At 58.9% G+C, this 26,800-nt stretch overlaps 1 protein-coding gene and 2 long non-coding RNA genes across 22 annotated transcripts in view; 2 read left to right on the top strand and 1 right to left on the bottom strand.

Moving 5' to 3' along the window:
- Positions 1-14,578, top strand: part of LOC128773698 (uncharacterized) — a 28,059-nt gene extending 13,481 nt beyond the window's left edge. The window contains exons 3-4 of one of the 4 annotated variants that reach the window (XR_008418141.1): positions 11,517-12,820; positions 13,107-14,578. This is a non-coding gene — a long non-coding RNA (uncharacterized LOC128773698). Of the gene's footprint in view, positions 1-11,516 lie in introns of all 4 variants that reach the window. The other 3 variants (XR_008418139.1, XR_008418140.1, XR_008418138.1) reach the window with 3 other exon arrangements.
- The window catches only part of MYT1L (myelin transcription factor 1 like), a 427,147-nt gene that overhangs the window by 18,161 nt on the left and 382,186 nt on the right, over positions 1-26,800 (bottom strand). For all 14 annotated transcript variants that reach the window (XM_053891207.1, XM_019435814.2, XM_019435815.2 and 11 more), the window contains exons 19-21: positions 17,641-17,703; positions 11,988-12,071; positions 10,420-10,641 (exon numbers count right to left, since the gene is read on the bottom strand). In XM_053891207.1, coding sequence (XP_053747182.1) covers positions 10,420-10,641; positions 11,988-12,071; positions 17,641-17,703 — 369 coding nt within the window. The remainder of the gene's footprint in view (positions 1-10,419; positions 10,642-11,987; positions 12,072-17,640; positions 17,704-26,800) is intronic.
- Positions 16,274-22,939, top strand: LOC109258736 (uncharacterized). Of its 4 annotated transcripts, XR_008418144.1 has the most exons (4): positions 17,470-18,709; positions 19,013-19,262; positions 21,459-21,859; positions 21,985-22,939. It is a non-coding gene; the product is annotated as an uncharacterized LOC109258736 (long non-coding RNA). The 4 variants fall into 4 exon arrangements; XR_008418143.1 differs by lacking the exons at positions 21,459-21,859; positions 21,985-22,939 and adding an exon at positions 16,274-17,426 and having other exon boundaries at positions 17,817-18,709; positions 19,013-19,250; XR_008418142.1 differs by having other exon boundaries at positions 21,459-22,939.

Raw genomic sequence — 26,800 nt, 5'->3', positions numbered from 1 at the left:
GGCACCAGTGTCCCCGCTGAACTGCCTACTGGGCTTCCTGGCTCTCTAGGGTTTCTAGACCACCTGCCCCCAACGTGTAGGGAGGGGGTAGGAGGCTGGTACACTGCCCACGGGAAGGCTGGCCGCCCCGGGGCAGGATGGTCACCCTGACAGGAGGGTCAACCTGGCTGGACGGTCACCCCGACAGGACAGTCACCCTGGTTGGAGGGTCACCCTGGTAGGAGGGTCACCCCGGCAGGAGGGTCACCCTGACAGGACAGTCACCCCGGCGGGAGGGCCTGGGTCTGGGTGCTGGGTGGCCACAGAGCATCGGGGGCCCCGAGGCGGGTCTCTGGTCCTGGCTCTGCTGCTCTGGGGGAGCCTGTGGGGCACGGTGCCCCCTCCACGGCTGCTCTGGTTCCTTCAGGACGCCGTCTGTAAACTCAGCAAGTGCAGATCTGAGCCGAACCCCCTCCGGGCTCGGGGACCTTCCCCTGGGTGTGTGTCCCGCTCTTTCCTCGGTGATTTTCTTTCTCCTCTTTTCTCTCTTTTCCTACCTTCGCAGATCCCTGTGAGCTCCGTAGGAAGCGTCTCGAATTCTTTCTCTGTTTTTTTAAATTATCTTCTTTTCTCATGTTTATAATTTAAGAGAGATTTCCTCAACTTTATATTCTGACCTTGTAACTGAACTTTTTATTTCACTTGTCTTTGTTTTAAAAAGATCTTTCTTGTTCTCTTAATTTTTCTTGGATTAGGAATATAATAATTTGTTACATTCTGTTTATTCTCCTTTTCTGATGACAAAATTAAAAAAAAATTCTCCTCTTTCCAGAAATGCCTGTTTTCTCTGAGCTTTTCTTTCTCTTTTTGCGGTTTCTCTCGCTTTCTGTTACGTTGCTTAGCGCTTTCCTTAACCAGTTGGTCATCCTTGGCTGTTCATTCCCATGGCCCCAGTATTGCCAGTTGAGGCCTGTCTTTGGGGCCTGCGGATGTCCGTCTGGAGGTCGCAGGGGTTGCACACGGGCTGACGCGGTGGCCACAGTAGGTTGGGAGCAAGAGGCGGAGGGCCCCACGCCCCCCCTCCATTCCTGCTTCCCATGCACCTGGGACCCCGTCCCTTCTGCTGGGGCGAGGGGCGCACGAGGCCGGGCTCCTGGAGCCCCTCTCCTTACAGAGATTTCCACCTGGTGCGATTTGGGAGCCTGCCCAGAATCCCGCCGCGGGGTCCGTGGGGCCCGCGGGCCGCATGCTCACTTCTGGTTCCCACCTTCCTGGGTCTGTGCACCTGCGTCCGCCGCCTCCACGGCTCCCGCTACTTGGTGCGAGTGAAGCCCTCTTCGCTTTCTGCGTTTCCGCTGTTTTTGTTTCCTGGGTTTGTAAAATGAGAGCAGGTCGTTTCAGCAGAGTTTTGAGATGGTGGAGTGACCGGGATTTTCCCTGGAGGCGGTTGCTGAAATCGAGTGCAGGGAGGACATCTGTCCGTCCGTCTGTACGGAGTGTGCTCTTCTCTTCTCTTCCTTTCTGTGGGTCACAATGGCAGGGAGCCCGGCCACTCTTCCTCCTCAGCGAGGAATCTGGTGTGATGAGACCCCAGGCGAGGCCACGGGTGAGGAGGCCACAGGAGGACACCCGGCCCAGGGGACGGAGGCAAACGCTGAGTGGGTGCCCAAGAGACCGCGGCCCCCAGCCCCTCACGGGACAGAAGGAGCCCCCTAGAGGAGGCTCGGAGTGTCCCGATGGTGCAGCAGCAAGACGGGAGCCGGGATCTGACGGCCACAAGCTGCCACTCGGAGAGACACAGCCCCTGTCCCCTTGTCACCTTGTCACCTTGTCCCCTTGCTGAGCCCATTGGGTTTTGTGCTGCGGAAGCTCATCCGAACAGGCAGTGATGACGCCGTTGTCTTTCTGTCTGTCCTTCTGCTCACTCTCAGGAAGCTCAGAGTGAAATCCAGCAGAGTTATTACCGTGGGTCAGCGGTTACCTCAGAAAGATATGTTGATGTCCCAGCTTCCAGAACCTGTTGGCAGGACCCTATCCGGACCTTCGCCGATGTGATCAGGCTGAGACAACGGTATGCCGGCCAGTGACAGGTGTCCCCTAGAAGAGGGACATGCCCTGTGCCCGTGGTGCTGGAGCGGCCGGGAGGACACCCCGGAGCCTTTGGAGGAAGCCCTGCCTGCATCTTGGTGTTGGACCCCTGGCCTCCAGGGCACGAGAGAACACACGCGTGCGGCCTCGGGAGCGTGTCAGGGCGGCCGTGTGCGCGAGCTTCTTCTGTGTTCCCACCCCTTTCTGTTCCGTGGATGGGAGCTTTCCCGAGTGGGACACTGCAGGGGGCAGGCCGGCGACATGGGGACGCACCTCGGGAAGGGCCGGTGGCCTCAGTCCAGGGAGGGGGCTGTGCGCGTCCTACCCCTGCTGAGCCCGCACTGGCTCGGCCTGTGCTCTGCTCGCAGCACCGGAGGAGGGACGGCGGGAAGGTACCGCTGCAGCAACTGTAGACGAGAACCCCAGGGCGGCTCCAGGGTGTCCCCACAAGGGGCTGCACGTGGGTCCGAATGTAAACTCAAATCGTCCGAACCAGTCACACAACAGAGGCAGGGACCCTGCCGGGAACTGCACTGACGGCTCCCAGCCCCATAGGTCGGTGGCCACAGGCCCGGGTGCCTGTCCCCAGGGTCCTGGAGGGCTGGTCCTCCTCCTGGGCAGCTGCCAGGCGGCTGTGGGGGGGGCACAAGGGGTGTCAGTGGCTCCCGGGAGGGAGCAGGACCCCCCCCCCCCCGCCGGCTGGGAGCCCCGAGTGCTGGGTGTCCATGGGGCTAGCCCAAGCCGGGCAGGGAGGGCTGAGGCCAGGGGTGGTGGGTCCCAGAGACCCCAGGACACAGGAATTTCAAGGGACAGAGAGGACAGATGTCTTTGAGCACCGGTGGCCACTGTCAGGTGGTCCCAGTGCCTCTGCCGAGGACGGAGCGTGCGGGCCGCTGGAGGCAGCTGGTGGGGCGCAGGGGCCACGAGCAAGGACACCTCGCCCCCAGGCGCAAGAAGCGTGCCCTCGGAGAAAGCAGGGAGTGGAGGCAGGACCCCAGGTTACGTGCTTGCCTCGCGGGAAGGAAGCACAGACACGAGCACAGTCCTAGAAGACACACAGGCTTGTAGAACTGTGCAACACAATCACATTCACAAAACTGCTGTATCCCCAAAACCTGCGATTTGCTTACGGGTCGAGGGTCGTGTCGCGCTGGTCAGAAGTGGCTGGAGACAAGAGGGTCCGCGGGGCCGGCTGAGCGGCGACCTCTGACCTAGAGCTCCCAGGTCTTTGTGCCGTTTGGTTTTGTGCTGTTCTGTGTTGGTGTTTTAATTCAGATTCACTCCCATCCTGGGACTTTAAAGCTTTTAAGAGTTCCGTTTCTTCATCTGTTTATTGGAGATAAAAGCGAGCTCGTTTGCATTATCGGGTTTTGGCTTGCACGTTGGCTTTCCCTACTCAATCCTAACAGGCTGCGTTTCTTGAGGCAGAGACGGTAGAAGAGATTTGTTTCTCTAAAGACCCTGGCACCGTGGCCCCGACGATATGCTGGTGGGGGCCGAGCTCTCAGGGGGACCCTGGAGTCCCTGCCCCCGTGCCTGGGCCCCTGTCGACCCCTCCCTGGGTGAGCGGTGCTTGCAGCAGGTGGCTGCTCCTGTGACCATCAGTCTGGACACGGGGGTGGGGGAGGTGGGGGGGTGGGGAGGGTGGGGGAGGGGCCTCAGTCCCGGAGCCTCAAGGAACGGGATTCTGCCAAGACCCCAAGTGAGTCCGAGGCGGACAGTGAGCTCCAGGTGGGGGCGCAGACCTTGATACCTTGATTTCAGCTCGGTGAGGGCCCAGCAGGGGCTCCCGCGGCCGGGCAGGTGTCCCGCGGGCAGGAGCAGAGCCGGGAGCTGGCTTTACGGCCCGGGCTGCGGTATCTGTGGAACCGGCTGCTGGTCAGGCCGCCTGGAAGGGAAGTGAGCCTCCAGCAGCCGTCGAGTGCGGACTGGGCCCGGGGGCAGAAAGATGTGTGCGGGTGTGACGTGGGTCCAGGAGGGAGGGCCGAGCACCCCCCCCCCCCAACCCCCAGCAAACACTGCACGTCTCCCATCCTCTTCAGGCCGAGGAGGCCACAGGCGTGACCTCTCCCTTCTGGCTCTTCACGGGGCCTGTGGGGCTCGTGGTTCCGGGTAGGTGCTGGGCCCACGTTTCTCCCTCTCAACCGCTTCCCGTCAGACACAAAATGTGGAGATTAAAATACAGGAGTGAGACGACAGGGTGCTTTCAGGGGACAGGGGTCAGCACGGGGTCGTGCAGAGGGGACCAGTCCCACAGGGTGCGTCCGGACCCAGGCCCTGGCGTCCGACTGCTCAGGGCCCTGAACTCAGATCTCCCGTGCGGTTAGGGGACCGGCCAGGCCACTTGTGCAGGGGGTTCGTCGTGCGCCCCAGTTGGGTCCTGCCCGCTGCTTCGGGGTGTGTGCAGGAGGAGGCTGTGTGGGCGGCTCTTGCCAAGGGCATGGGGCCCACGGCCCCGCGTGTGTCTCTGCAGGGGAGAGCTGTTTCCTCAGCGCGGCCTCACGGTACCCCTCTTGCCGGGGAGCGCCGGCCCCGCGAAGGACAGGTGCCCTGCAGGGTGGACGCTGCCTCCCGGCCTCCTCGGCCAACAGAGCAAATCCAAGGCCTCGAGCAGAACAGAGCGTGGAGGCATCTTTCCGCAGATGACGCCACCGGGTGAGACGGCCCCATGGTGGCCAGGGGGGCCGTGGGGGCACGGCTGCCTTCCTGGACGTGGGCGGGGGTCCGGCAGATCCCCGTCCCGCCTGGCAGGGCACCTCCTCCTTCAGAGAGCGGCCACCTCAGCCCCTCCTCCCCTGGGACAGAAACCTGCAAGTTAGGGGACCTCTCTTCTCGTGCTGTAAAGAAAAGCCTTCAGTAAGCTTTTGTGACCCCGAAAACCCCGGCCACGGCCTCCCCGTTTCCTCCTGCGGCAGCAGCAGGGGGAGGGAACTCAGACAAGTGTCCTTGTGACAAGGGTGAGGGCCAGGGGGCCGGGCAGAGTCCAGAGGGAGCATTCCAGAAGCGACAGGGCCCCCGGATTCCTCCACACCTTGGATCACAGTTACTAGACCCGTGAGTTTTCATTCCTCCAAGCGGTGGAAAGCGGTGGAAGTTGGATTTGTCATCGAGGAACCTCCTTGCGGGTCCTCTGTGCACACATGTGGTCTTGGAGGCAGGGGCGAGCTCTCAGCCGTGAGATGACTCACCGCACAGGCTGCCACCTCCGGGTTGGGCACGGGCAGGGCCGTGCCAGCTGCTGACTCCCCCGAGGCGGGAGAGGTCTGCCCCGCTCTGCCTCCCCCGCGCCTCACGAGGAGCAGGTGTCTCGCCTATGAGGCGCAAAGGAAGCTGAGCTGGCCAGGTGGCCGCAGTGCTGTTCCCAACGCCTGCCAGGGTTCCCGCACTACAGGTGTCCCGGGCCTGTCCTGCAGGTATACACGGCGGTCCCCCCTGCGTGATGCCCCGGGCAGGACCTTCTCCTTCCCGGCAGCGTGCCCGCCGGAGAGTGCCTTCCCTCCTCGGTGTTGGTTGTCTGACCTCTGAATCTCAGGGTGCTGTGGCTCAGTGATACGTACGTTTGTAAAAAATTTAGGGCTTCTCAATACCCCATGGAAGCCGGATAAGGATAGAGCTTTCCTCCTCTTGGGCTCCTAGACTCCATCCCCCAGCGTCCCTTGGGGAGACTCCATCTCCCAGCGTCCCTTGCATCTAGTGATGCTATGGCCTGGGTCTCCCTATGGGATGGATGTGGGGGAGGAGCTGGGTCCTCCTCCAGATCGTTGCGGGAGGTGGCTGAGTACAAGGTAACTCCGGTAGGAAGCACTCAGCAGGGGGACTGATTTTTAATGCAATTCTCTCGGGAAATGCCAAGCAAAGTGAAATTCTGAGGAAAGCCAGCTCCCTGTGTGGGATGGACTAGGAGGAAGCTGAAAATAAAATAAATCAGGTTGTCGGATCCAAGTGGGAAAGTTTAAGAGGGTCTAGGGTGTGATCTTTTTGAAAGAAAGTTCATTTTGGTCAAGCCCAGTGAAAGATAACGACTTAGTTCCAAGGTTGCGTATTTTGTTTCCAGGGTTTGAATTAGTGACTTTAATTCTGTAGACTCTTCCACTGTTCCTTGAACTGCAGTAAGGTGGAGGGGATACACACAGAGAAGCAGGTTCAACAGCTAGGGACACCCACCTTCCCCCCCACCCCGCCCCCGGCCTCCTGCACCTGTGCCCCAGGATGCACAGTGGCCTCCCCAGGCAGCGGGGCCCCTGGCAGAGCTCTCTCCCTGTGGCCTGCTTTTCCACCTCATGCCCCTCACCCCCAGACCGTGCTGGGACCTCTTGCCTCGGGACCCGTCACACCTGGAAAGCGTTCCTGTCTTGGAGGAGGCCAGGCTGCTCGGTGCACCCAGTGAGCCCCCCGCTGCCTCCTATTTTCACCAGAGCTCTGACCACCTCAGAAAACGTATTCCGTCGCTCACGGAGGCAGGAGACCGTTTCCTAAATGCTGGTATGCGGGGACAAGTGAGGTGCCCTGGATACGTGGAAGGGGGAAGAAGCCGTTGCAACGGAGCAGGGCAGACCCTGCAGTTACCGGGGAACGGGACACACAGGGCACCCTGCGTGGACAGGGGAGTCCGGCCTCTTTCACCACCTGGATACAGATGCTCAGGGTGAAGGCGAGCCGCACAGCTCGGAGGAGGGGCCCCGGAATGCAGGAGGCAGGCTGCCTGGGTTCGAGTCCTGCCCCGTCACTTAGACACACAAGTACTTAACTCCTGTGGCCTGAGTTCTTGGTCTACAGACCAGGAATGTTTACAAACCGGGCACGTTATGGGGCCTAATTCCATGGGTTCTTATGAAGATGACGAGGGTTAACATCGCAAGGTATTTCGAACTCTGCTTGGCGCACGACGAGCCCGACATCATGTTGAAGGACGAGGAGGCCTTCGTAGGGCAGGTGGGGAAGTGGAGGAAAGAGCGCTGTAGGCAACGGGAAGGCGCTCAGATGCGGAGGGAATGGCACTCAGCAAGGCTGGCAGGGAGGGAGCGAGGTCCCCGGGGGGGAAGCCCAGGCGCCAGGTCGGGGGACGGCGGGTGCCGGCTGGGAATTGTGTCGCTACCGCTGGGTCAGCCGGCTCCTCCCGGCCTCCCCGCCCTTCCCTGCCCGCTGGCACCCCGCTCCCAGTCACCCCCGGGGCCCATGCCCGGGCTGCGCCAGGCTGCTGCCTGCTTTCCCCTCCCGCACCCTGCTGGCTGCCGGGACAGGGCGTGCCGCCCCTTCGGGGCCCCCCTGGGCCGCCGTCCGCTGCCCACCCACCCCTCCTCCTCCTGCCCCACTTGCCCCGTCGTCGTCCTGGCCGGGCTCCCACCTCCCGCAGCCGGCCTGGGTCCTCAGTGTCTTACTGTCTCCCCCATTTTCCCCTTCTGGTAACACGTGGATTCTCTCTTCCCGAGGCCGTGCCTCGATCCTGGGCCCTCGGGAGATACGTGTCTCCCTCCTGAATGTCTTCTACCAGTGGCCACATCCTCACTCCCCACCCTGACACCTGCCCTCTGCCCTCTTCCCTCTCTCAGGCTGGCTTTGGTCCCAGCTGTCCCCATCCGGGTTTTCTGGAACCCTCTCCACAGCCCCCTGGGAGGTGCGTGTGGCCACTGCCTCAGGTGACAGTGCTCGTTTGGCTCACGGCTGGCCTTTGAAGTGACGACGGGGAGAGCCGTCCGTCCCGGATGCTCCAGAAGCATCTACAGATCACGAGGGCCTGTGCCGCATGGTCAGAAGACAGCGACTTCGGCTTCCCGTACTGCTGGAGGGTTCGCAGTATGTCCCGATAGAAATGTGTCTGATTTACATGGGAAAGTATCTGGGTTTTCATTCTAAACACTGCTGTTTTAGGAAGACTCGGCCAATCCTGAAGAAAATAAGACATTTCCTATGCCCTTTACAAGAGCTCTGCTGGGGACACGGGCTGGAGCCCCCCACCCTCCCTCACAGGGTGGAGAGTTTGCCTCCCAGACTTGAATGAACGAAACGGTTTCGCGGCAAGCGGGGACTGTGACGTGCAGAGCCCCTGGGGCTCTGACCGTCCCTGTCCCGGAGTGTCCGCGGGCTGTGACCTCCCAGAGGAGGAAACTGGGGAGAGCGGCTCGGAGGGCCTGGAGGCCACAGACGCGTGCTCCCGCTCGCCCGGTGCTTATGTCCCGGCACCGTTAGACGTGATCTCTTGTCACCTACAAAGGCTGCCACACTTTGGAGGAGAAGAGGGATAATGGGAACTTTGTGTTTTCCCGGCACAGGGGGTGTATCAGGAACCCCACATCTCAATGCGCCAAGGCCGTCTTTCTGGAGACTCCTCCTCGCTAAGGCCTTAAAGGTTTGGGGTGACGGCTGGCCTGTCACCCCATGAGGCCGGGGCCACAGCCTCCAAAGGCTGAGCCTTCAGACACTCTGCTCAGCTAACGTCCGCACACTTTTCCAATTCTCACCCGGGAACTGTCCAATTCTCGCACCTTCTGGGAATCGCATTTTGCCTACTCGATAAAATAAATGAGCACTTGTTCAGCAGATAAAAACTGCAGGTCAACAGACAATAGGGTGTGATTCAGCCTTAAAAAGGAAGGACATCATGACAGCTGCTACACACGGTGAATCTTGAGGACGCTGTGCTCAGTGAAATCGGCCAGACCTAGAAGGACAAATACCGGCTGATTCCACTCATCATACGTCCCTGGAGTCGTCTGATCGTGGAGGCGGAGGGTGGACGGTGGGCGCTGGGGCTGGGGGAGGGGGTCAGCGTCGGTGTTACTGGGGACAGAGCTGCGGTTTGGGAACACGAGAAGCTTCTGGAGACGGTGGGACGGTTGCACAAGAACCTGAGTGGCCTTTCTGCCACTGAGCTGTGCACCTGAAGGTAGTTACGATGGTGAGACGTGCGTTTTACCACAACGTACACACAGCAGTTCAGCTCTGCGCTCGGTTCTGTTCGTCCCCTTTACCCGCGTGCCGCCACCCTGTTCCTGCACAGACGCCGAGGGCCTGCAAAGGCATCTTAAGCGCCCGGCACCTGTGGGGGCGGAGCGGCGCCGACAGGCACGCCGACACCCCCTTCCTCCTCGGGGACGACTGAGACGCCAGCTCACGGCGCGAGGATTCGGCCGCTGTGGGAGCGCGAAAGGCAGGGCCCCTGACTCAGCGCCCTGACACGTCCCCCCTCCCAGGTCCTCTGGAGGCAGGGTCATGGTGGCCAGCGCCACAGTCTCAGCCTCGTGCAGCAGGGCTGGTGGCCCTCAGGCTGGGTGGGCGTCACGGGTCACATCCGGGACCCTCTGTGGCTCCTGCGGGCACCTGGGCAAATGGGCAAAAGGGGGCGCCTTGGGGTCACTGTCTGCCCTGGGTCCCAGCGGACCTCGGCGAAGACCCCGGTCCCAGTAGCGGGAGTGGGGTCTGTCTGTGCACGGAGGCAGAACGGACGCCGTGTGGGCCCCGAGCGTGTGAACGCCTGCGGGCTGCGGGGGCCCCTCCGATCGAGGCCAGCCTCTCCCAGGAGACACCAGGCCGCTGGCCTCGGGCCGTAGGCTGAGAGATTCGGTCAGGGAGAGCCATTCGTGTTTCCTCTCTGTCCCCTGACCCTGTGTGAGTTCCTATCACGGCGGGATTCTCTTTCACGGTGAAAACGTAACCTTCCCTTCAAGGGGCATCGAAAGGCTCCCATCCACACATTCCTGCACATGCCGTGACCCCTTCCTGTTTGCATGGAGGCCTCTGTTCATTCTGGCCTGGACACAGCTTACCGCGTTTCCCCTGGCGTCCTCCAGCCTGCGTTGCAAGAAGCCGGGGACATGTGGCCCGACCGATTCCACCGCCTCTGCGATCTGTCTACACCACCCACCCCGACTCGTCCCCGCAGGGCCCACCGAGTGCCATTCGACTCAACAGAATAGGCCTCTTCTGCTAAGACAACCTAACTGCACATATTTCTTTTAAAATGAAGCGAGTAAAACTTAACGGGCTGATTGGCTGTTCTGGAAATGTCCTGATCCCCTTTTGGCCCGGGCATGCAACATGAGGTCCCTGTGCTAACAACCATCCCCCTTCCCGGAGGGAAGGGCCTGCCTGCAGTCTCTAGGCCAAACGAACAAACCTACAGATGCGCGTGTGTGTGCAGTTACAGCGTGCGTCTTACGGTGGATCCCGATCCAGAACTTTGGTAAACGCCTGTCCTGATACAGAGATGGGAATGAGGCGAACGTCTCAAAACACACTCCAGGGTTTTCCTCTTTCTGCCTCAGGAGATCATGAGTTGGTGGCACCTTTGCACCTTTCCTTTCTAAACGAGCCTCGCATCGTGCCGGCCGTGACCCGGGACAGGCGGCCACTCACCTCCGGTGTGTGAGGAAGCTGCCGCTGACGTGGCCCGACCCGTCACATCCTGGCGTGGGACACGACATGCCCTCCGTCTTGACCGACTTCCAGGAGAACTGGGAGCCATTGAGGTATCCGTCCTTCTGTCTCTTGGCGGCCAAGGGACATCCTGACGCACTGCGGTGGGAGGCGTACTTCCCGGTTATGTGGCCCTGGCCGTCACACCCAGGAACGGGACATCTGGGGAGCAGAAGACACGCACGTGATGGCCTTGCCACCATATGCCTGGTGGCCTCCACAACGAGGTCGGAAGAACCTGGCTTGAGGAAAAACCCATCAGGCTCTGCTCCAGCAAAGGAAAAGGACAGAGAAAAAGGCCCTGAAAGTGCCACCTAGTGGAGAGCCGAGGTAATTCCTCGCGTGGAAACGCCTGGTCAGCCGCTGACCCCAGGAAGGCGGTTTTGGGGAGAATGTCTGCGTTGGGGAGGAATGTTGGATGTCGCAAGTGAGATGCAGGCATCTGTTGAAAAGACCCCCTTTTGGACAGAATCACAGCTCTTTCGGTGGAGGAATGCAAGGCCACCGGTGGAGAAATTGCAGGATTGGTTTTTAAAGGCGATTGTATAAACCCGTGGTTTTTCTCAAGAGCTAGAAAGCGCGTTCTGTTTGGCTGTGTTCTCCCGGGGCCATAAAATAGCCTCCAGCCAGAGAGGGTGTTAAGCAGGAGGCAGAGATTTTAATTAAGTCTCCTGGAACGGTGTCCCTGCAACGGTGTCGGCACGTGGTACCCCGTCAGTACCTTTTGGGGAATAGGGAGGAAAATCATTGGCTGCAGCTGGAGGTCAAGGGCAGGCTAACCCCGCTCCTGAACCTCCCCAGGGCAGTGACGGCCGTGGGGCCGAGGACGCAGGCAGACCACCAGCGGTTACCGCATGGAGGTGCGGCTCAGCGCGCCTCACGGGCCCCAGGCCGGCGGGTTTCGCATGCGTTTTTTTAACGGCAACGTTTACATTCTACAAAATTAGTGTAACCTGATTACTTTGATACGTTTTATGTAATTTTTACGATAATTTTCATTTTTTTTTTTTTTTAATCAATTTCTTTTTTCTCCAAAGGCCCTGAGATGAACATCGCAGGAAGACAGGGCCAGGTTTATCTTACGCAGTTTGGGACCGGGCTCCGGGCGTCCGTGTGTGGCAAACACCCGGAGCATGTGCTGGAAGCCCGGGGTGCCTGCCCGCCGCTCTCAGGTCCTGCCGGAGGACCGGACAGAGGGCGGCTACGTGGTTTCCAGCGGACATTCGCCGTCGGTGTTACCGCTAACACCTGCCTCTCCCCGCCAGCGCCACCGCGTCTCCCACCGAGGGGCAGAGGGACGTTTCCTGGCTCCGCTTCCCCCAAGCATCAGGTGGCCGGAGATTCCCTATTTACATGGTGCTCCTGACCGGCAGGTGTGCTCTGGGATTGGTGCCCACAGGTGGCCTTGCAGGTGCCTGGCGTCCCCTCCGCCTGCCCCCACCGCCCCCCTGGGCTCCCCCAAGGGCTCGCTGCCCTCTGCCCGCCCTCTGCCCGCCCCACACGCGCACCTGATGGGCTCCTGGTCTTCCTTGTCTTCCTTGCTCTGTGCCACCCTGATGCCACTTTTCTTTGCTCTCGGGCAACCTGAAAGACTAAAGAAGGGACACAGCCTCAGGACGCGTCCGCCCTGGTGTGGGCAGGTCCCTCCCCGCTGTCGCTGCTCAGATTCTGTTTCTCCAGAAGCTGGAGCTGCTCCCTGTGAGCACAAAATTATTCCGGGAGGAGGGACCTTCCGGGAACGGCCCCGCATGTGCTCTCCAAGTCTTTAGACCCCGTCAGTCCCCTGGCGAGGGGGAGCACTGGGTGGCCGGGAACACCAGAGAGAGGCTGGGTGGTGGGCCCAGAAAAGGGGTAACGCTGAGGAGAAAACACACGCTCCCTCCGTCTCTTCCTCGGCAACCTGTTGTCTGCAGCCCGCTGCCCGGGCCCTGCCATGTGGGGACAATGACACCCGGTGGTCTGATTCCTCTCAAGTACAGACTTACTGTGAGTCTGTAGAAGGTGCAGAGGAAGTTGAACATGATTATTTTATTCAGTCGTCAAAGTTTTGGAAACAGAAGCTCACGCTTATCTAAAGGAAGACTTCCGGCTGGAACAGAAAACTACTCATACATGTCTGATCATGCACGTGGGCCAACGTGTATGAACTGCACACGTGCTAACTTGCATGAGCGTGTACACGGGCTAACGATAGGCTGTGATATGAGATTGTGCACGAGAACGTACAGGATAAATGCGACTCTTGTGCAACGACTGAAAAACCAGAAAGTAGGCCATTTACAGAGACGCGGGGACACACGGGTGCAGACTCGTCCAGTGCCGACGTGCGGCCGTGGCCCAGGTGGGTACCCGTCACTCCTCCTCCGTTCCTGAGCTTGTGCCCTGCTTCCCGGTCAGTCCTGGCTGACCACGCTGAGTCTCAGGGTCCCCTCACCCATCGCTGCTCTCTGCACCCCCAGCATCTTCCCTCCTTTCCTCTCGGGTAAGAAGCAGCACCCCACAGGCAGAGGGCGGGTGCTGGGGTTGGGGCTTCGGGCCGCGGCGCTGCCCCCTCCTGTCTCCGTTGACAGGTGTCCCAACCCCTCTGGAACGTGGCCCGTCTGCTACGTCACCGTCTCCTTTAATAGGAATGTGGGAAAGACGAGATGTGCCCGGATCCTCTCCCTCCTGCTGTCTCTGGTCCTCCGTTTCAAGGTAAAAACTTGGAAAGTGGGTGTGCCGCTCCGTGGCTGTCCCCACTGCCGTCCAGCTCTGATCTCTTGCCAGGAAGAGCGCTCTTTCCGGTCACCATGATCCGGAGCCGGAGGGCGCCCCTGGCCTCTTGCAGGCGAAGCTCCTCTGAGCCTGTCGGCAGCCTCGGCGTCTGCAGGGCCTGTGTCCCGGGAGGTCGGTGTTGTGTGCTGCCCTCGCTTGAGGCCTGAGCTCACATGTCCCTCATGCTCCTGAGCCCCCGCCAGGTCCTCTCCCCGCGCGTCCTTCCCTTCCGGCAGAGCTCGCCTGAGTCCCCTGTGCAATCCACGACAAAGCTCAAGCCGTGCGTCCTACGACTCCTGGTCACGTCTCTTTGGGCGACGCCCTTCATTCCCGCTAAAGGTTAAAGTCCTCGCCCTCAGTTCCCTCCACGTCTCGTGTGCTCCTCTCCGTGGATGGGATTGGCGTCTGCTCCCTGGCCCGAGACGGAACTGAGCTCATCCTTGGCCTTACTTGCCCGGGGTCCTGCTGGTTTTACGTCCCCCGTATCTTCGGAACCATCCCCCTTCTGCCTCCACGACGCCGTGTTGGGACGGGCTGGCGTCAGCTCCGAGCTGTCTTAAGCCGCCTCCATTTAGGACCTTCCGGTGGCCCACCACCAAACGCCTCGCCGTGGGCACTGTGGGCCGGCCCCGCCCCCAGTGACTGCCGGCTCTCCCGCCTGGCACATGCCTGCGCCCTCGCACGCTCTTCCGGCGGCCACTGTCCCCGCCGTCTGCTGGCGGGCGCATCCCTCAAGGTGTGTTCCTGGGTGTGGGTGCCCTTCTGACAACCGGCCCTGGGAGCCCGCGGGGCCCCGTCCCCTGCGGGTGTCACTCGCGCTGTGCTGGAAGCCGTCCGCCCACCCACCACAGGCTGCAGAGCCGCGAGTTCCAGGGGCGCGAGAGCCATGTGCTCAGTCACCCGCGTCCAGTCCCACACCGTGTGTCCAGCCGGGGGCCTGCGTGCGCCCGCGGCCCTTCCTGGCTTGGATCCGGGGCCCTGCGGCCCGCGTTGCTTCCGCCCGCCGGCGGCCATCCCCTCCTGGATGTTCCCGTTACTTGCGAACGCCGCTTTCGGGTCCTCCCTGTGCGGTTTCCTCACGTGCAGTCAGGACACAAATACTAGTCCCGTAGGACAGCGAGACCACACAGGCAACGTGTACCGCCACGCTCGTGGTACATAGTACGTGCTCGACACATGCTACCTTTGCCATCAGAGAACATTCTGGAACCCTAAGCGAGCAGCTGCTCTCTGAGCCTGGGAGGCCGTCCTGGGGAGCCAGAGTCACGTGGTGGCTTGTGACAGCTCGAGGCTTTGGCGCTCTTGCTGCATGTGAGCCATGGCAGGTCACAGGGATCAGGAGCTCCTCGGGACCGTGTGCTGGGACCACGCTGGGTGGGGGTGGGGGGGCCGCTGCGCTGTCAGGAAACAGCCGGCCTGGGAAGGGCCAGCTCAAGAAACGGATCCTTGTTGTCCTTGTGGACAGGGCCGTGGTCTCTGTGGACCCCTCCAGCCTCACCTGGCAGACGCGGTCCCTCTTGTCACTGAGGACCGAGGGAGGCAGAACATGTGACGGTGGGCTGGGTTGGTTTTTTTTCTTTTTTTAAGTTTATTTATTTTGAGAGAGAGGGAGAGACAGAGAATACCAAGCAGGGGCTCGAACTCGAACTCAAAAACCGCGAGAGCAGAACCTGAGCTCAAATCAAGAGTCAGACGCTTAACCAACCGAGCCTTCCAGGCGTCCGGTTTGTTTTGTTTGTTTTGTTGTTGATGGAACCCTAGAGACCGCCAGCAAATATGGATGGTACTGAATTCAGGGAAGCGTCAGAGCTGGTGCAGAGATGAGAAAATCGCACCATGAAAACGGAAATGGAGCGTGCACAGGCCAGAACCTCTCCCACCCAGAGCCGGGACTGGGCGACCTTCGGGGCCCTTCTGGGCGGGGAGGTGGCCAACTCTGAACCTGTTTCCTCCGTGCGAGAGGACACGACCTCACCTAATACCGGTGTGGCCCTGAGAGCCGTGGAGGACAGCGCACTGTCCCCGGCTCCCGGCTGAGAGGGGCACCTGGCCTCTGTGCCCCAGTCAGGAGGGCGGCTGGCCCGTAGCAACGCCCCAGGCAGGGCCTGACCGCGTGCTTTCCCTGGAGAGGGAGGGGGGCTCGGCGTCCACGGCCCCCGTTCTGGGCCCCTGCTTCCTGGGAGACCCGGGACGGCAGGAGGGCTGCGTGGGCTCACGGCTGCCTGAGTTGTGGCACCGTTTTAAAGACGTTTTCTCTGGTGTTTGCTCATCGGTAACATTCCTTGCGTCCCTGGGAAGCGACAGTGGATGGTTAACCCTGAAAGCAGGTTCTCTACTTGCGTTTGGGCCTCGTGAGCGGCAGGCCTGGGGGCTCCGCGCCAGCCTCTCCTTCCTCAGTAGCCGCCCGAGGGAGCTGCCAGCCGTGTCTGCGCTTCCCCGGGTGGTGGCCTCACCCAGTGGGACAGACGGCCTGGCCCCGTGCGCCTCTTGGACTTTCGGGGCGCTCCTGCGGGGGGCGCTGGCTGTGCTCAGCTTTGCCAGGAACCGGGTCAGATTCACGTGCCCGGGCTTGGCTTTTCAGGAAACCTGGGCTTTATGACATTTTATTCATAGGTCTGTGCTCTATCAATACCCACCTCTCTAACCTAGAAGCTCAGGGAATAAAAATGGGGAAACTGAATTAACACATTATGTGTCACCAAGCCCAAAGAGAAATTAGCAGAACATGCAATTGGACGTGGAGTGACCACCAAATGTCCACTGTCAGCTGTGCAGACACCGTTTCGTGCTGGGAGTCGTGGTCACGTGAGGACGCAGACATTTCTCTTCAAGATAAATTAAAATAAAGGGTAGCGTAGAATGTGCTTGGCGTTTCCCACTTAACTGGAGGGTTTACTTTCACCGAATTCACTCTGGACCAGTGACTTCACACTGGCGGTGTGTCTGCGGGTGTTTTTTCCTGCTCTGCACTCCCCTGACCGCGGCGGGCTCCGAGCTGCCCCCCAGCCTGCTCCCCACCCTGTGGTCCTCGGGGGTGGCTCCGGGAAACATTCGGTGACGTCCAGAGACTTTCTGCAGCCATCACGAGCCACGGCGGCGGTGGTGCTGGCGTCTGGTGGGCAGACGTCCCACCGTGCGCTGGGCAGGGCGCCGTCCGGCCCCCAGTGTCCGCAGGGCCCAGGCGGGTGCCCCTGGCGTAGAGGACGCATGTGAGGAATCCTCCCGTGACCCCACCGTTCAGTTCTCCATTCCTAAGCTGTGCTTTTCACAGATCCGAGCGGCTGAGGAGTGCTCCGGAGTGAGCCCGGGGAGCACGGGGCACGCGGTGGGGTCCCGATGAGGAGGCTGCATCTGCCCTCCTCCAAACCGGGCCGGCAGCCGCTCAGCATCCCCTGCTCTGACCACTGGCATCTGACCCCCCGGGCGGCCACGGGCAGCACACGATCCACCGGCAGGCACCCTCCCTGTGCTGGGTGGCCGGGGGCTAACACTCATTGTCAGAGGCCTCTGCACCCCCGTCCCCCTGTCCCCCTCTCTGCCCCTCTCTCCTCTCTCCCCCTTGTCTCCCCCCTCCCCCTCGCCCTCCCTTTCCCTCTCTCCGCCTCCTCTCCATCCTGTCTTCTTTATTTCCTCCTGGGAGGTGCATCCGAAGCCCGGATGCTCATCCACTTGGGGACCGCCCACTTCATGCGGGGAAATGCAGACAGTGACCCAGCAGCAGTGTCAGCCTCTGTATTTGCAGCACCACCTCCCACTGTTGGATGGGCCTTAGCTCCTGATTCCTTGTCCCGACCTTGGCCTTGCCTGTTCTTGCTCACTGAACAGGACAAGAAATTGGCGCGGTGACCCCAGGTCTAGATCCACTTTTGTGGACACAAGGTCTCCAGAGTTTCTTTCAGGTCACTTCCAACGCCTGGCCCGGCACCCAGGAGGGAGACTTCAGGCTGCCCTTTGGACAATCCCTTCCCCTCGGGAGCAGCAGGGCCTGTGACGAGTCGTGTCTTCAGCTCTGCTACTGGGGCTCAGATTTTCATATTTAGGAGGCTGGCTCCCAGCGGTGTTGGAACGCCTGCCTCTCAGTGGCCATCCCGGGGACCTTATTCTATGCCAGCGATGGTCCTTTGCCCCATCCTCTTCTGCTTTAGAACGGCTGCTGCTGGGTGACCCGAGGAGTCTCTCACAGGCGGACGCAGGTGCAGGACGGGTGGGGCGTCAGGGGGGGCGGGCGGTCTGGGGCCGGGAGCGTTTGCCTCCCGTGAAGACCCCACGGGGAAGGCGCCACGTGGTGGTCTGGCGTCTGGTGCATCGGCGGGTGGCACGGAGCGTGCACCAGAGCCCGCTGGAGGCCTGCGCCCGCGCGGCGGGACAAGGAGCGGGGCTGTGCAGGGGGACGGGCTCGTCACGTACCTTCGATGAGAAGCGTAGTTGCCGGTGATGTGCCCAGAGCCGTCGCAGCCGGGGGTCGGGCACCTGCAAACACAAATGCAGATCGGCCAGTTGACTTGAGAGAAATCGACCCCCTCAACACGTCACGTCCTTACTCATCCAGAAAGCAGACTCTCAATGCTTCACCTCCCTACCAGAGAGAGACGAGCGGAGCAGGAAGCCCCGCGGCGGGGAGCGGGCACCTGTGCCCACCTAGCGCACCACCAGATACCAACCTTGGCCACCTTCTTCCTTCCAAGCACAAGGACGCTTTCCGGAGCATCACGCCCTCGGTACCTGCCTCGCTCAGAACACCCCCTCGGGCTTGGGCTCGAGGCTGTTGAGTCCAGAGGCCCTGACCCCTGCAGACATGCCCCGCCTGCTTCCCTCCTGCTCACGTGAGCCTCGGGGGGGAGGGGTCAGTGGGACTCAGCCACAGCAGTCGTCCACGAAGCAAGCTTCGTACACGGCGGGACGTGCGCAGGGCTGCTCTTTGTCTACACTTGAAACACCGGGACTAAATCGGGCTCCCATTAAGGCTGGGCCACCTGGCTGACCCGAGTCCAGTGAGGGCGGCGCCTGGGCTGAGCCGTGGGGACTCCATCAGAGCATCAGGCCACGTCGAGTTGCCTTAAAGCCCCGTGACCTTAACCGACCCGCACGGAGCCCAGACCTCTTGGTCCAGCAGTCCCCATCAGCCCAGACCCTAGAGTCCTTCTGGGACCTGCACCGGCTCTGTGGCGGCCTGCGCTACGGGACACGGCGTTCTTTAAGAACGGTTTCGCCATCACTGCCCTTCCTGTGACGTCCTAAGTGCACTGTCTCAAGGAAGGTCAGGCGCGCTGCAGACACCTTGCATCTCACGCTATTCTGGTTGCCATGTGGCCACCGGGACTGTGAAAAACGAGGACAAAAATTAAGAAAAAATTCTTCTTTCTTTCCAGATAGCTCGTAACTCTCAAAAACAACAAGGATGAAGGGACTTAGTAAGAACATCACGCCTGGGTCAGCCCTGTGCCCCACCCCCACTCCGTGAACACCCGAGTGCCTGGTAAGGACAAAAATCACAAATTTCAAGTATTTAACCAGTGTCTGCTCCTTCTGAGGGGTTTCTGCTCAGAGTCACCGGGGACACCGGATGCTGAGACGGGGCCAGCAAGTGACTTGTCTGGATCAGGACGTGGTGGCCCCGCTGCCCGCCCCCCCTCCCAGCACCGCCGGATGCTGGGCGGAGACGGCGGTGGGTGTCACAAGCCAACACTTGGTGTCTGTCTACATCTCCTTCAGTCCTAAGAGAGGGGTCCGTCCCGGCTCTCACGGTGTGCTGACGGCTATTTGCCGTGTCATATTACAGGTTAAAGTTCCGTTTGCGGTCCCTGCTGTGAGAGCTTAAAAAGGCAAACGGATCACGTTTGCCACGTCGCTGGTGTGGACGCTTGGAACCAGGAGTTTTAAAATATGCGCTTGTGGTAGAACAATGAAGTGTGTGCAGACTCTGTGTGTCGAGAACAACCACCGAAATCTGACTGTTGACCTGAGTTTTGTTAGAGCGACAGCTGTTTGTGTGCGATTAAAGTCTGATCGCAAGACTATTCTGCCAATGGGTAAGTATTTATTTTCTAAATAATAACTTAAGTGACCGAGCTGAACTGCCTGGTTCCTCGCATGGATGGTGCTTCGTGTGGACAGGCACCCCGCTCTCCGCACCCACTCCCCCCCCCCGCCCTGCCCCCGCCCACAACATGCCCGGAGGGAGGGGAGTCTGAAGGCAATAAACCTCATTCTGTCTAAGAAAAGCTCATCTTCGTGCAAGTTTCTGTTTTGAAAATGTATCAAGAAACAGAAATGTTTCCTACTAGCCAATAATACACACTTGGCCTTGCTTTTTGCTTAAAAAAAATTCTTCAAACTCTTCCTAATTTAAGCACTCAGTGCAAATTTATTTAAAATTTATTCATTTTAACACGAGTAGAGAATTTTCAATGTGCCTTTTTTTGGTGAGGGCTGGAGGAGGTTGACATATTCTGTTCAAATTTAAAGTGAACCATTATAACCAAAATAATGCAAATGAAAATCAGATTTTACTAATTATAAAAAAAGAGAGAAAGACTTTCAGAGTAGATTTTGTGTGTTTAAGCCATTTACAAAGGCATCATCTGATAAAAAAAGAGGCGTTTAAAATGTCCTTTATCACCATGAAAACAACACACAAAATATTGATTTGGCCTGTTTCCGCTGTGTTGGGAAAGAAAAAACGTTTCCAGAAAGCCTCCTCTCGGCTTTCATCGTCAGCCGGGCAGAGGGGGTGGAGCCCCAGGCCTGCCTCAGGCCCTGTGACCCGAGTCTGCTCCCCGCCGGCCACACCTCTGCGCAGGGGCACCGAGGGCGGCCTCGTGGCCTCCACCTGTCACACGCCGGCTGCGGAGCGAGCCCCAGTGCAGCAGCCCAGGACCTTGGCCAGGCCAGGCGGGGGTGTGGGACGCCTTGCTCGCTGCCTTTCTTTGTTCGCTCCCCGTGACGCAGCCAAGGCTTTTGGGGGGTGGCGATTCAGCCTTTTCACCTTTAGGTGGTGCTTCCGGACCACGTAAGGCAGCCCAGAAAGGTTTCTTTCTTGTACCAGCTCTTCGTGTTCATTTTTCTGTTGCTGCTCAAGACTTTAAGGCTTTTTTAAACTCCTAGATTTACATGCCGATTTCCTAGCTTTAAGAAATCTCAGCACTCAAAAATACAATTTTCTCAAGTCGGTGAATGAGGGAGTGATGATTCACCTAACAAAAGGGGTCTTTGCTTCCCAAGCGAGCCAGCTCCAGGACCCCTGATAATGGGGCGGTGTAAAATCGATTTACCAAAACTCGATTTGCATCTACCCATCTAAGAGCACATCTTTTCCATGAAAGGAGGCCCGTGTGGGATAATCAAAGTCCCCCGTGGATAGAATCAGACAGGAGCATGTGCCGCACAGCTTGGGTTTTGAAACGGCAGGAGAGATTGACTGGGTTTCCATGGAAACTCCCCAGAAGGCAGGCACGGGTTCTCTGCGCTGGAGTAGTCGGCCGCCCTCCCTGCTCCCTGGCAGTTCCCGGGGACAATGGCACCGAGTCTATTTTAGGTTCCTGTACTTGGAGATGCAAAGTTCTGTGACATAAAACCCTTGCTTCACACATCGCTTCTCTTTCAGTCCAAGGGACTTTTGGTGGCGATAGTCTGAGCAAGCTCGGGTGCGGAGATAACCTTAGAGCTCTCCTTGCCGCCCCGGGTGGAGTGGGGGTGGGGGATGTTCGAGACAAAAACGTTTGTGCCTTATCTGGGATCTTGCATTTGCCTCGGGGTCTCAGCGATACCAGGAGAAAATGATTTGGGGTTACTGCATGTTATCATCTGGCTGGAAAAATTGGTCTGAAGAAGACATTTAGAAATGGCAATGGGGTGGGGCCCCCGGGGTGGCTCAGTCGGTTAGGCCCGACTCTTGATTTTGGCTCAGGTCATGATCTCACGGTTTGTGAGTTTGAGCCCCGCGTCTGACAGTGCGGAGCCTGCTTGGGATTCTCTCTCTCCCTCTCTCTCTGCTCCTCCCCCCACTAGTGCTATTTCTCTCTCAAAATAAAGAAATAAACATTAAAAAAAAGAATGGCGATGGGAACATCATGCTAACATGTTTTAAAAGGTGTTTAGGTTTTGCAGAATCCAAGTAAAATCTGGAAAAACATCAGGACCACTCACAAACTCCTGGACTTCTGACTTCATGCATGGACCCACTCCTTCTCAGGTGGGAGCAGTGTGGGTTTCTGTTGCTTTTGCAGATCTAAGACGGCAAAGAGACCTGCGAGCCCGAACCTCCCAGAATGCCCTGTGCTCATGGCTGCACTGAGCTATGTACACCAAAACAAACATTCTGTTTGGATCTACACAGGAACTATCACTGATCACAGCCACAATGGGGGTCATAGGACGTATGCCCCAATGTCAAAGCACAACTTAATGTCTCTCCATTAAAACACATAATCCTGGACACCATAAGACTTTGCACTGGCACACGTCCCGGGAACGTGACAGCCTCGTGTCTGCCCTGATCTGTCCCTCTGCGAGACATGCACCTGTTACAGTGTCGTCTTCCCGCCCGTCTAAAACCCCTGTCCTGAGACCGGGTGGGAGCAATGGAACTCATCAAACCCACGACTGAAGTGTCATCGATTCGTTACTGGTAAGAACATCTTTAAAGTGCCTCCTCCAAGGCGCTATTGTGCCCCTCTCTTTTGAAAATAAATATGAGGATTTGGTAAAGAGTTCTATTAAGAAAGACATCTAAAATAGGGCGTTTTCTTGCAGTTAAACGGATGCCTGCATCAGAGTGCATGTTACTACACGTTGTGATCTGAGACTGGTGAACCGCTGTGGCTTCTGCCCCCCTGGCGACACGTCAGTGAGGTGCAGGGCGGATTCCACGCACATGAGCATTTCTTCCTGGGGACCCCAAGGTGCTGCCCAGGCGCCCTTGCCGGGTAGCGGGTGGCTAAGCCCCTGACCCCACAGGGCCAGCCCTTCGCCGTCTACCTGGGGGTGACGCCGCCCTGAGCGGTAACACACCCTGGGTGCGGCAGCCTCTGTGACCTTGTGCCCAGCGTCCCCCCTCGCTGTGCTGGCAGAAAGACCCAGCTCGTCTCCTGCGAATCAGCTTACAGCAAAAAATATCTGAAGGTGTCTCAGGCTCTCTCATCCTGGTAAAAGTCAATCACTTATTTTTAAAAACCTTCTACATAGAGGCAGAAAGAACCGTGGGTGTCTCCGGGCTGCACCGGGAGAGTCTGTGGTTGACCCGCCTCCGTGAACTGCCCTGCGAGGCCGAGGACAGTAGCTAGAAATCCACAGAAACAGACCCTGAGGATCCAGGGTGATCATACAAAATACAAGGGGTGCACTGGAGTTCTGGGAGGATTTCGTGGAAAGGCCCTCGGCCACGTTTCTTGCTCATTTCTTTCGTGGCAACTCTACCAAGGGAACGTAATTAAGTAAAATGCCAAGTATTAAAAAATATGTAATTTTTTTCTATTGCCCTCAACTTTAAAAGAACTCATAAAAATGTAAGATTAGGCCTCGTCCATAATAGCAAAATATGTTTGTAAATTGGAGCGATTCAGGCCACATGTACAAAAGTCTTTGCTTTATTTATATAAAAAGTTCAATTCAGAAACCGCTTTTTATTTTTTTTTTGCTTAAAGAGATATGGTTCTAAAAATATATTTATTTTGTTTTTTTTCTGTCACACAGACGGGAAACAGTAAAGAAATTCCGAGGAGTGCAAAATAAAGATATTTTCAATGGAAAAATGACATACACTGATTCTTACGCTACATGTCTGTGATTTTTCTCCCCAAATGCAAAGAGAACAGGTCACTTAAAAGCAACATACATTACTTCTGCCCAATTTCTTGGATATATTACCTGAAACTCAAGGAAAGACAAAATCTTGCAAACCATTTTTTAACCTGTAAGATATTCATTAATTTTCCCTTTTTTTTTTGAAATGCAATATTAAGTATGCATACTTGAGCTTTCTGCAGCCCAGACACAGAGGCCCCACGCTGTCGTGTGGCACTCACCAAGCGTCCCCCGGCCCCAGCCACCCGCCAGAAATAGCTCACGACACAGCCGAGCTACAGAGTCCGAGCTGTGGGCTGGAGCCCCGTGGATGCTGCAGGGCTTGGGGAGAGGCGGGTCGGGCCCCTCAGCCGTCCCACCTGCGGAGAGGTCGGCTGGGGCGCCGGTCCCGCCTGCCAGAGCCCCTGAGTGCCTGTCCCCTCCGGGAGGCAGTTCTGGGGGAGGTCCCCGATTTGCTTCCCGCTTTGGTCCCCTGACACCTGGTTTCTCCCCGTCCCCCTTCCTCCTTGAGGGTCGGGCGAGGGGCTTTCACGTGGCCGTGTAGGACATTCTAGCTTTATGGAAACCTACGTGTTTCAAAGTGTGAAGCGGCCACACCGATATTAGAAGAATTTAGTTGGAAAACTTGCTTGCTCCCTGATTGTGTGTCACATTTTTGTCCGAGCACTTTTCTTTTTAAATTACACTCAAAAACAAACCAACAAAGGAAAAAGACTGTTAAAGGTACTCTTAGCATGGTTAAAAAAATTCATTTCGGTCATTCAGGTAACCTTTCTGAGTAGGTCAGGCCGCAGGTACGAGTGCGGCCGTGCGGGGCGGGAACCCGGGGCCCCGGGTGGACAGAGCGCCCCGGGAGCTGTGCGGTCGGGAGAAGCAGGGGGACGTGGGTGGAGAGTTAGGGCCGCATCAGTTCCGCGGTGCCCAATAGTTGTGCGGGCCACAGCACGCGGTGCGTGCGGTCAGGTCCAGGGGGCTGGTTCTTAGCCTCAACCCATCCACAACCGGGATGCTTCTAGCAATTTTCATCCTGACTCAGAGGCCCACGCGCTGGCCGCCAGGCTCGGGTCCCCTCCACCCTGACGTGTGCTGTGTGAACCCCCGTCCGCCCTCCCCCGACCGGGGCCCCGGGGCACCTCCCTGGCTTTGGCCGGGCCTGCCGGACCACACGGGCCCCCGCGGAGCTGAGGCGGAGTCTGGGCCGTTCCGGGCCCGTTTTTCCGGGGGCCGCGGGAGCCGCTGGGGGGGAGGTGCAGCCTGTTGTTCATGCCGCATGCAACTCTTAGTCCTCTCCACGCATGCAGCCTCCGGGTCTTAAGCTCTAACTCCTCGGTCGGTCATGCTGCCTCCTCGTCCGGGGGGTGGGAGCCTGACTGGGGCCCTCGCCGCCACACCGCACTGCCGCCCGCGGGGTGGTCCCGGCAACGTCCGGGAGTAGGCTCCTGTCCGGTGCGGCCGAACGTACCTAGCACATCCTGGCGTCCCAGTCACTTAACGGGATGTGTCCATGGGGACTGCTGCCAGAGCACATGCACGTCCAGCAGCAGTGAAGCGGCTAAACAAGAGACTGGGGCAGCCGGAGCCACAATTGGAATTGGACTCGGAGGACCCATGCAAGAAAAAACACACAAAAGGTGACTGGTGCGGCTGAGCGAAGGCAACAGAAACCAGCATTCCAACGTCCTGTCCCACGCGGGCGTCCACGTGCACCGCGACCTCGGGATGCGGGCGGGCTCCACCCTGGGCATGCAGGGACCTCGCGCGGGGCCCTCGAGGAGGCACTCACCTGTGGCCGATCGCACTGAGCTCTTAGGCAGTCAGTGTCGTCTAGTGTAGGGAGGGCGGTTGGCAAGGACTGGGGCGCCTGCCGGCCGCGGGGCGGGGCCGAGATGCGCGACGGGGAGCGCCTCTACCCGCGAGGCCCGCACCAAGGTGCCTGGCCTCTGAGAAGGGGAGGGCGCTGGGGACCGTATTCCCCCCCCCCCCCCCACCCCCCGGCCTTGCTGGTGAGCAGCCAGACGTGGCACCACAAGGACCGGCCTGCCGTCGGGGGCCACTGGCTGGGGAGGGGCTCTCTGCAGAGGCTGGCGGCCCGGCCACGCCGCTCCGCCCGCGTCACGAGCCAGGCGGGCCGCGCCCGAGACAGACGGATGACCCGGTGTGACCACGATGGCCCCTCACGGCTACACTACCACTACCACCCGCGGTGGGCACGCGCCAGCCCACGCCCCGGCTCTGAGGACAGACGGGGAGACCCGGGGGCGGCTGCAAACCCGAGGCAGCGCAGACGCGGCGTTTGCACGTCTGGGGACACCGAGGCCCAGAGCCGTCTGCTGGGCCACGCGCAGGCTTCCGTGGCCAGCGGCTCGGGCTGTAAAAGCCACAGTGACTGGGGGACATCGGTTCCGTTTCTCTGTCCAGAGACGGTTTGAAACTGCTTTTGAGTTCAATGAGGAGAGGGGCTTGGGTGGTTTACAAGCAGCTGCGTTTCCTCAAGCTTCCAGGCGTTAGCGGGCACCGGGAGAGTCAGGTCTTCGGGACAGAGGAAAGGAAAGGCCCGGGGGCCACGGAGCCGGGAGCAGCACACGCGCTCCTGGTAGCTGAGGTCGTGTTCCTGTTCCTAGCCTTCTTCCTAGTTTTGTTTCCCCTGTTTCTCCCCTGTTTGTCATGTTTGGGGGTCTTTCATTTTTTGAATCTCTCTTTTGTCTGGAGGAAATGTTTTTGGTCCTAACCGGGAGACGAGAAAACGGCCTGCTGCCTCTGCATCCTGTGTTGGCCTGGGCCTCTCCGTCATCTCTCACACTGCCACGTTGTGTTCCTCTCCTGCCGTCCCCAAACCCTGTCTTCTGCCCAGCTGCTTGTTGCTAGCTACCTGGTTTTAAGTTATTTTTTTAGTTTATTTTCTGCTCTGTCATCCCTCACATAACAAGATTGAGTTCCAGCCTTTTCTCCCTTCTTCCTGGGGGGTCTGCCTGTTTCGTACCTTGGTTTTTTTGGGTCCCGTTTCTAAGTGATTTCAGAGACTCTTAAGTTAGCATGAGTTTTGAGAACTAGGTTGATCAAATATGCTTATTTTACAGGCAAAGAGACAGATCCAAACAGGTGAAGTATACTGTTTAAATTTGCACAAAGAGCCGCCAGGTCAAGATGAGAACAGACATGTCTTCGGACCCAAAGCTCAGCTAGACTCGCCGTAAATGTCCCCTTGTGATCAGTGGCTCCTACCCTACAAAGCCGCCCCTCACGCCGGGCTCATTTTGTGCTGCAAGACAGAGATCACTTGTTCGTCTGTTTGCGATCCCCAGTGATCGATCTGCAAGGACCCTCGTGTCTCATAAAACAGGGAGAGTGGAGGGGATAGCAGGAAAGTAAAATGAAATTGCTCTAGACCTTTGTACCGAGGATGTAGCCAAAGCGGTTTCTAAGAGTCACACTGTCCGCCGACCGTGTGGTCCCCCTCCGGTCACGAGGGGCCGACCAGAGAGCAGGGGGCTCAGTGCCCACACCCTGCGACCGGAAGGTCTGACCCCGGTGCTGGTTCTGGAGTCTGCACAGCACGTGCGTTCCACTGAGGACAAGACGGGAACCAGCGAGAGCTGAAGACGGGGACACCAAGTCCAGATGGAGAGACCAGGGCAGGCGCAGAGGAGGGTGGCAGGAAGGGGGCTGAGGGCAGCACAGGCGTCCACAAGACCCTGCAGCCCCTGCACACGGGCCACTGTCCCGGGCGGGTGTGGGGCCGGGAGGCCCGGGCACCCCCGTGGTGCCT

The sequence above is a fragment of the Panthera pardus genome, unplaced genomic scaffold (genome assembly GCF_024362965.1).
Source record: "Panthera pardus isolate Hobbes unplaced genomic scaffold, ASM2436296v1 HiC_scaffold_26, whole genome shotgun sequence".
Taxonomy (NCBI): Eukaryota; Metazoa; Chordata; class Mammalia; order Carnivora; family Felidae; genus Panthera; species Panthera pardus.
The sequence above is the reverse complement of the archived record's forward strand: the minus strand, read 5'-3'. Positions and strand labels throughout refer to the sequence as shown.